The sequence below is a fragment of the Dendrobium catenatum genome, unplaced genomic scaffold, assembly GCF_001605985.2.
Source record: "Dendrobium catenatum unplaced genomic scaffold, ASM160598v2 fragScaff_scaffold_231, whole genome shotgun sequence".
Taxonomy (NCBI): domain Eukaryota; kingdom Viridiplantae; phylum Streptophyta; class Magnoliopsida; order Asparagales; family Orchidaceae; genus Dendrobium; species Dendrobium catenatum.
The window spans coordinates 11,591,014-11,600,594 of record NW_021318693.1 but is presented as its reverse complement, the minus strand read 5'-3'; the positions used below and the strand labels follow the sequence as shown (position 1 = coordinate 11,600,594).

At 34.8% G+C, this 9,581-nt stretch overlaps 1 protein-coding gene across 5 annotated transcripts; it reads right to left on the bottom strand.

The window, feature by feature from the left end:
• Positions 1-263: 263 nt before the first annotated feature.
• On the bottom strand, positions 264-9,273 carry LOC110106861 (nucleolar protein 14). 5 transcript variants are annotated; one of them, XM_020836920.2, is made up of 16 exons: positions 8,929-9,273; positions 8,589-8,823; positions 8,377-8,511; positions 7,566-7,710; positions 5,668-5,741; positions 5,505-5,564; positions 4,811-4,933; positions 3,824-3,964; positions 3,091-3,711; positions 2,804-2,996; positions 2,514-2,707; positions 2,028-2,132; positions 1,759-1,892; positions 1,364-1,642; positions 833-1,157; positions 264-490 (listed from the first exon to the last, which is right to left on the bottom strand). In XM_020836920.2, the coding sequence occupies exons 2-15, from the start codon at positions 8,814-8,816 to the stop codon at positions 893-895; spliced, it is 2,697 nt and encodes an 898-aa protein (XP_020692579.2). In that variant the 5' UTR covers positions 8,817-8,823; positions 8,929-9,273; the 3' UTR covers positions 264-490; positions 833-892. The 5 variants fall into 5 exon arrangements, with proteins under 5 accessions (XP_020692579.2, XP_020692581.1, XP_020692583.1 ...); XM_020836922.2 differs by having other exon boundaries at positions 5,668-5,750; positions 8,952-9,273; XM_020836924.2 differs by having other exon boundaries at positions 5,668-5,750; positions 9,047-9,273.
• Positions 9,274-9,581: the final 308 nt, after the last annotated feature.

The window sequence follows — 9,581 nt, the reverse complement described above, 5'->3', positions numbered from 1 at the left end:
AAATTGCAAGTATAAGCAGTGGTAAAAACTTTTTTTTTTTTTTTGTGAGGAAGAAGCAAACCTTTTTTTTTTTTTTTTTGTAAGGAGGAAACACTATCCTTAAGCCAGTGAAAACCCCGGTCAACCTAGCATGCAACCCACACCAATTTACACGAGCCAACATTTAAGACTTTCACTGCTTGTCAAGAGATTCGAACCAGGGACCTAGGCTTTGCCCAATCAGTAAAAACTTGAGTTACAATAAATCAGAACCTGCAGGTATGTATACATTATCAAATATGTGGATAAATAATTGATCTTCTTTACTTCTCTTGATGTTACAAAATTAGTGAATAACATTTAAGTTACAAAACTTTGGCAGTTGACTTGGGCATCAATAAACAAACTGGTATTCTCTTTTTACCTTGTACACACATTGCCAGATTTCATTTTTCCTTGTGGAACTAAATTAGCTCCGGCTGCTCTCTCATTCAGCTTCGGCCAATGAACCCTGTAGATCAATGAGACAAAACTAGAAAAAAGATCCATACAGGAAGAAAGTCATAGATACTATGGCAGTAATAAGGTTTATCCAGTTTTATTATGAAATAATTTGTTCCAAATTCATTGCTTAAAGGTTATGACTTCTAATTTGCAGAAACAAATAAATAGTTTTATTCTCTTTTCAAAGAGGTAATGAACAGTCATTTACGATCCTTATCTTCATTTTAACAATTGGTCAATTAAAAATACATTAGTTTTTCTTTTTTTTTTTTAACATTCTTTAGGTGAATCACGGATTGATGAGGCAAATTTTTAACAAGAGTTAGCAGAATAAAAGAAAGAAATATACCTTTATGAATGCAAAAAAGAGAGCAGATGTGTATGAACCAGAGAAAACAACAGAAAAGCTTCATTTTCTCCTTTTTCTTCCTTTTCCCAGTTGCCCAGATTTGAAGGCATGTTCCTGTTCTTGTAGGAAAGCCAGTGCTTTACCATATTTTTCAGATCTTTCCTCATCCTGCAACAATCTGTCTCTCTCTTTAAGTTCAAATAAGAAATGGTTATCCTTACGCAGTTCACGCACAGCTCCTTTTGCTTCTTTCTTTAACAGTTTCTTTAACTTCTTCCTTTGAGCCCTTTCACGGTCAGGATCATAATCTATACCCTTGACAAAACTGCAGAACATTTATTCCAAAGAGTTAACAATAAGTTTTGCATTGATATTATAAGGATCACAACCCTCCATGTACTAACTAACGCAAACCGTATAATAATTGAATTACGTTGAAAGAAACACGTATTCTCATCCCATCCTCAGAAAAAACAGGAGAAAAACAAGTCATACGTATGGAAAATAATAGGCTTAAAGAAAGGTGCATACTTCTCCTCAAATTTTGGATTCATTAGCTTGATTGGTTCTGGTTTCCGTTTTCTCATTTGGAGTGGCTGCCTTGATAATTGGTACTCAGAAGCTTTCGTTCTTATTAAACCAGCAACTTCTTCCATATTTGATCGTAAAATTCCTGGTAGTTTGGCACCATGAAGAACTTCATGAAGCATGACTGCAATTGGCAAGAATATTTCTGGAAAGGAACTCAGACTTTGATACATATCAACGAATTCTATCAAGATCTTAACCAAAAATGATAACATGCTTGCCCTGTTATTGAGATTCAAAAACCAAAATGTAGGGTGAAGATCTAAATTCTATCCTGATTATGTCAACTAACAAATATATATATATATATATATATATATATATCGTGAGCAACCTACTTGAAATTGTCAGACATAAAATAAGCCGATTCATCTGCCATCTCCAAAATCATGAACAAATCAATATGATGCACAGCGCACCCTTCATCATCTATATGGAGCCATGGCCGTGATATTTTTAACTCCAGATGACTCTGACAATATTGAAAAACCATCATCAGTCTTACCCGAAATAGTGTGGGAAAATGAACTCAAAAGAGACAATGTTAAATAAGAACATACAAATCAAAGCTCTTTACGAACCACTGCTGAAACAATCAAGCATATACCTGAGAATGTTGTTCGATTTTCGAGTTTCTCTCCATACTTGACATTAGAAGCATTTGAAAAAAACTTATAACCTCGGGGTAGTATTTCTGGGACTGTTTAGAAACCTACAAATGCAATCATGCTTTGCATAAGTAGCAACAGAAGGTACAAAATGTAAAAACCAGCAGCTGGTACAACAAAATTAATTGAACACAGGATAAAGTCGCCATATTATAGTTCACAAAATCTCACTTAGGCTTCGTTTGGGACGTCTTTCTTATTGCTTTCTAAAGTAGCTTTTTAGTACAAAATCTTTTTAAAATATAATTTTTTTTACCAATAAGCAGCTTTAGAAAGCAATAAGAAAGCTGTCCCAAATGAAGCCTTAAGCCTTGAGCCTTAAAAGGATGTTGGGAAGTTTCAAAAAGAAATGGCCATTTGTAACCTAAATGTATGCTGAATTGTGCATCACACCATAGTTTAAATTTTATAATGATGAAACTCACAGAGAGCAACATGGAACACAAAAAAGACCCAACAGCTATATCTCGGCCCGAAGTGATGGGACAGCGCATCAGATATTCACACATCAAGAGGATCACAGGAGTCAGCACAACATGACGGAAGTCTGAGCAAGGAAATGTTAGACACCATAGTCTGAATAAACTCAGTGTCTTTAAAGAAGGCCAACTGCTTTTCCCTGCAGGAAATTCACGAACACAAAAAATATCTCCTGGTAAGATGCAATCCTTAAAAAGAGCTTAAATAAGTATAGTGAAATCCATGTTATCTGAACCTGGAATCTTAATATCCTCAGAAAATTTTGTCCGTATGTGTATCAATCGTTGTCTGGCACAAACAGATGCAAAATATGGAACTTCTGCTCCAGTCTCAATTAAAGGTTTGACAAGCGAATTAATTATCTTGACATTTAAAGGTTTTTGAGTTGCTAAGACTGCAAAATAATTTAAAAGAACACCATAGAACACCTGCAAGATAAGACAAATAATAGTTATCAAGAAAATCAAAGATAAATATCTTCTATTTAGAAGACGGCATTAATTTTATGACAGAAGAACTTACTTGCATTTTCCTTCTGTTCTCTGCGCCAAGACTGATCGAGTTGTATGCACGAATCCTTCTAATGATCTCAACTACTTCTGCATCAGAATGATTGTCTAGCAAGGAACAAATTTCTGACAAACTCTTTGGAGCTTCAATAACATAAGGAAGCTCTTCTTGGACCTTAGCATGTTTCTCATTAACCTCTATTTTATGAAAATTGATTGAATCATTTTTCAAAACATCCATGCTTGCTTTAGCAATATCTTTCTCATCAGGTTCCTGTGCTTCTTCATCAACGCCTATATCATCATCAGTATCACTATGTTCCCAATCTTGGATTGAGGACATATTATCACCATTGGCATTATCATCATCACTTCCTTCTTGATCATCATCATTACCTTCTGAACCCTCAGAAGATGTGCCATCTTCTTCTTCATGATCCTCATTTTCTTCCCTTTCATATATGGCATCAACCCAACCCTTTTCCTTCCCACTATCCTTGATCGTCGAAAAGGAATCTCCAAGATCATCACCAGAAACATATCTATCCAATCTGGATGATGACTTCATCTCATCTTCAGAACCATCATAATCTTCATCTTCATCAGTAGCATGCATCCTGTTCAGGCGCTCCTCCTGAGAAATTTTGAAGAAAAATTCAAAAAATCAAAATTATTTACCAGACATGTAAAATGTTAAATAGCATTGAGATCGTTAAATAGTATCAAAAGATATGATGTTCAAACACCTCTAATTTCTCCAGAGCTTCTTTTTCTTCTTGAGCTATCTCTTCTGGAGTCTTTGTCCTATCTGAAGGACGAGCTCTAGGTTCAAAATGCAATTCTCCCATGGTTTTATAATATGTGTCAAACATATCATCAGATTGTTTCTGCAAAGAAGAGCGATAATAGCATCCGATTGAGATAAAGAGCATGCAAAACCAAACATGAATAGAGCACAAAAAAAAAAAAGTGAAATAGCAATTTACGAGTATGTGCTAGCAGAAATTGCTTGTAAGTGTTGATGGAAAACAAGTAAACAAAGAATGAAGAATTAATGCATAATGCATCTTTTATCAAATCATGCAAGTATAGAAGCAAATACAGCCCTATAACCAGTGAATGATTTAATTTATAAATGACATAATTTCAATGCCTTTACAATTAAAATTAAGGCTCCTCGTATCCAATTCATTTTGTAAGTAAAAAAAATGCCACAAAAGATAACAAGTAATTAGTATTTGTTATTCTAAGATATTAGATAATGCTTTATGAGTGGGTAAGTGTTCTATGATTTAATCCTTTGAATATAATGACCCAGGAAAAACAATTAAGGCGAGAAACTATCCCCAAGATAAATATTTCATGGAAGAGCTATTACTAAAAATTAAAAAAGCAAACATGACTTCTGAAAAAAAAAAGATCAAAGAAAGAAATTGAAACATGTAAATAATAGTGAAGCAAGAAATCCAGCATTTAAAAGTTCTCGTACATCATGAAAAAGTAAGGAAAGAGGGTCTAGGAGGGAGCAGGGCATGAGAACTCCATCAGTAAGGCAAGCAAGCAAATGCTAGTGTGCTATAACAGGACTTGAAGAGTCCATCCTCTATAGCATGGGAATATGTTATGCAGATGATACTATAATAATTACAACATGAAAATACCCTACGATTTTAAATTCTTGAAAAAACATGTATGAATCCTTAAAAAAATCTGTGGATCAGAAAAGAACCAACTTTAGAAGAATGTTTCAAGTCCCGGCTGCTGAGAGCTACTATGCGTTCATCCAACTCATCTGTTAATTTGTTCAATGCAGCTATTTCACGGTTCATATCTTCTCTTTCTTCTGCCCTTTTGGCCTGACAAAAAAAAGCAATCTAGTAAGAGAACTGGCATTCATCCTACCAAAGAATCTCTACTTCACACATAAGACATGAGGACACAGGCATATTTACTGCAAAGTCATTAAGTAAGCAGGCAAAAACAGATAAATGTGATTGACTTGTTTAGTAAGCATTACAACAACAACAACAAGCCCTTGTCCCACTATGTGGGGTCGGCTACATGAATCCTTTTTCGACATTGTGTCCAGTTAAAAGTCAAATTTCCATTTAAATCTAATAAAGAAAGATCATTTCTAATATTTTCTAACCAAGTCTTTTTAGGTCTACCTCTACCTTTTTTAACATAAGGCGAATCTAATACCTCAACTTTCCTAACCGGGTCATCGAAAGGCCTCCGTTTAATGAGCCATTAAAGATAAAGAAATTGAATTAAGCTTAAATGTATTGCTTGTTTAGTAATACAACAAAATTTATATGATAAACATAATCACTGTCAGAAATGTCATAAAAATACAGGCAACGAAATAAATTTATTTTATACAATACAACAACAACAACAACAACATAAATTTATTTTATACAATACCTTAAAATATTTATCCTTTGCTATTACTTCTGCGTATGCTTGTTTATTGGACTTGCGTCTCTGCAAGTATAACATGGTACAAAAAAACACAAGCGTAAAAAGGAGAAATACCAATTCATTGTCAATGGATAGATCCATTAAGAATAGTCATTTAGAGACTGACCTTTTCTGTTCCATCCTGTGATTCACTTTCCAATGAATCATGCGTTTGGTGCAAATGCAAATTTCTTGATAATTCTGGAACACCTTTAAAACAACATATAAATCATTCAACAAATTCAAAACAGATGGATATTAGAGAGAACCAAAACTTTAATAAAACAAGGTTAGAGGAAAAATGCATAAGATGGAAAGCTATGGCAGTCCATGGCAATTGGGATCAGCAAGTGTTGGATTAGGGTAGTGGAGAACTATGACAACACAATAATAATCAAGCCAATTTTCAACAGCACAGATTCTGTAGAAATCTATCTAAATCATTCTCTTCTATCAATGAAGATGGTTAATTCAATCTTCCGAGGTTTAGATAATGGCATGGCAATAAAGCATAACCCACTTAGTCCTGTCAATGATTTGTAATGAATAACCCCAACCTGATAATCGGCATACCCACCAAATCTCATACATAACCACCCTCAAATATAAAAATCAGTTCTCCTCCTACGAGAAAATTTATTATTCTCTTTCAAAATTTGTTCAAGCATCTGCCATCATATATAACCTTCAAATTCAAGCAAGCTATTGATTCTGATCTGTTTAAAAATTACATAAAAATCAAGTTTCATCAATTTACATAACAATTGAATCATTCATTGTGCATGTAAATATAACATATTGAACTGCAATACTCTCTTAAAGGTCTAGTTTTAACTATATATTTCACTGAATCCACGATTTAATTCCAACCATTTGAAAGTCTATACATTGAAATCATGATTGCCTTCTAACATAATATGCCATTCATTGATAAAATTTGTATGTATTTGATTGATGCAAATGATGAATAAATTTTTTTGAATCAACATATGCCACAAATTTTAATTAACTTTGAAGAGTGTGATTTTTTATATAACATTTTAATGTCAATAAATCAAAACTCTAGAGGGAAATGATGATTCTCCACCGAGGAGAAAGGTCCATTGTATATACCAACCCAAAACCAAAAACGATTGTAAGCATGATTTAACAGCCAAAATTTTCATTAATCATCATTAACATCATCGTTAGTTATATCCCAACTATTTAGAGTTTACTTTATGCATTAACATTCTTCATTCATTTATGTTAAGTAATGCTTGAAGTTGTCAATCTATTGTGAATCTTTTTGCACAATTATATATATATATATATATATATATATATATATATTACCCTTCATCTACCCAATTTTTCCTTCAATCCTTCCAAATCAATTTTATCCAGCCAATTTATTGGTGTATCTTGTACCTTGTACAATCACAAACTAGAAAATTTATTCTCCACTAAATTATGTTCAAATAGCCCTACTCCTACAATTCCTCTCACATAATCATATCCTAATTAATTCTTTATACATTTCACACAACAATCTTAATATTCTCATTTTTGTGATACTCAACTTGGCTATCAATGAGCTACTTTATCCCACAATGCTCGGATACATATAACATAAAGTTGCATTTAAGGCTCACCAATAATGAAAAATTTAATAAAAAATGTGAGGACAAAGAAGGTTTAGCAAAGATTAAATGTTATTAGATAACCAAACATAAAAATGTAGAACAGAGAACTCTCATAAACAGATTTTGGCACAAATCTTGAGCAAGAAACAATGAAAGGAACGAACAAGCAAACATTAACGTTTGCAATTAAGCAAAAGTGGAACAAACTAAAAGCTCATCATTTGGAAACATGAGCCATGAATACATTTATATTAAGAAAACATCAATAGTCATGATACTTTCCTTATTATGACTAAAAATTACAATATCTAAATAACTGCACAATCACAAATTTGATTATTTCCTAACTTATTTTCTTACAAAAATGTGAACAATTGTTAAGTACTTGAAAATTGCAAACCTGTAATCCCATCATGTTCATCATCATCTAGTGGCACTTGTTCATTAAAATCATCCAGTTCTGTGAAGAAATCTGCTCGAGGAAATGTAGAATCATATTCCTCCTCATCGGACAGGTTATATTTGCTTGCTCGTTTTATCTTTGACTGTATAATGGCAAAAGCAATGCAAACATGAGACTCAACATATATTTCATGAACATATTTCATTGCAAGAATTTCAAGCATTCGGATTTAGGAAGGTAAAATTTTGACCGTTGAGGCTACAAATCAAAGAAAAAAATCAGGCCATAAAATCAAAAATAACAAAAGGCAAGATTTTTTGTAGGTTTAACATAACTAAAAGCATTCATGAGTGGCAATAACATCCCTTGAATGCTGTGAAAGAAGTATTAACATGCAACATAAAATCTTATTTAGCTTTTCAACAACCGTTAACCGGCCACACGAAATTCTCACTTCTACATTATCGAGGATATATTTACTATTGTAGAAAGAACATAGGTTCCATCACTAAAAATGATTTCAAAGATAACAAAGTCAAGTACTTCCCTAGGAGACATGATTAATTTTGGCAGCTCTCAAGGACGTGTTCACGTGCTTAAGAATGTCAAAACCCTTCTCCACCATTTCGGCCTTTTACCTTCAATTGGTGGTTCTTGCAATATTCTGTTTTTCACTTTTTTCCCCTTATTTTGAAAAGAAGCTCGAAGGTTTGCATGAAAGTGCATTCTCAGTCTTTTCAAATGACAAGTATCAAAACACAAATTTCAGTCGAAATAAATATATGAGAAGTTTGGTAAGAGTGGTCACCTGCCGCTCACGCTGCATGCGTAAGATTGCCTTATCAAATTCTTGGAGAGTATCGTCCTTCTCTCCAAGCCGCCGGTCAATGAACTTGGCCGACTTGGTGCTTTCCAAGTACTCCTTCATTAAAGTTTTCTTCCTCTGTTGTCAAATTTATGAATTGCATTCAAGAACTATCAGAATAAGTTTTAGATGGAAGTAAGCAGAAAAGCTGGCACCTTTTCGATTGCAAGGGAACGTGAGAGACCCATTCGGACCTCCTCTCCTTTGCCCTTCTTTTTCCCAAGTATATCAAACTTCCGGCGGGACCAAATGGTCTCAAAGGGGTTGGCCCCACTTTGTTTCGATATTTTCATTGAAGCCACCATAGGTCCGGAAGGCTTTCGTTTCTTCCCACCCTTCTTCTTTCCGCTGGCGGCCATGGATTTCACCTTCATCTTTGCCATTTCGGGCCTGTTTGAATACAGCATTTACGTCAGATTTAAGCAAGAATTGAGCTAAAACCTGCCAAACGCCAAAAAAGTACAAAGCTAAGGGGCTGTTTGGTATCGGATTTACAGCGGGATTTAAGCGGGATTTACGTTAAATCCAGCCACACGGTTTTTGTGCGCGCTTCAAATCCCCGGGATGGATAAATCCCGTATTTAAGGATTTACGGCAGAAATCCGGGATTTACTTAATCCCTCGGTTCGGCGGATTAACGGGATTTGGCCGAAGACCTTCGCAGCCAGCGAGCTCCCGTTGTCTTCCGATCAAATGTCGTAACTTCCGATCCGACAGGAAGGGAAAGTCGTCGAAGGAGCGAAGTCGAACAGCCACGCAGGAGCCGAAGAAGCGTCGCGTTCAATCTCTACACCTCTTGCCAAGAAACAAAGCCCAGCAACCACGAAAAGAGAAGATGAAAGGCAAACCCTAGACTAGGGTGTCCGAACCGAAAATTTCAGGTTAGGTTCAACCGAAAGGTAGGTTCAACAATTCGATTCGATTGAAAAATTGGGTTAGATTCCGGACTCTTTGATCCGAAATTGACCCGTATTGACTTGAAAATTCATTTTTGACCCATCAACCCTAGATTGACCGGTTTTTGACCCGAAAATTGAAGATTGGCACATTTTTGGACCCGAAAACTAGTATTTTTTCATGGCCTCGAGTTATTCGGGTCGTGTCAGGTTGACTCGAACCCGAAGTTGTTCCTCGAAGTTGTTCGGGTT

Bases quoted from the DNA above. Each gene is read 5' to 3' on its own strand.
- LOC110106861 (XM_020836922.2), bottom strand. From the start codon at position 8,816: ATGGCAAAGATGAAGGTGAAATCCATGGCCGCCAGCGGAAAGAAGAAG. The intron at 8,512-8,588 runs GTGCCAGCTTTT...ATTTGACAACAG, and splicing joins GTTCCCTTGCAATCGAAAAG to AGGAAGAAAACTTTAATGAA. The intron at 7,711-8,376 runs GTGACCACTCTT...GCCATTATACAG, and splicing joins GCATGCAGCGTGAGCGGCAG to TCAAAGATAAAACGAGCAAG.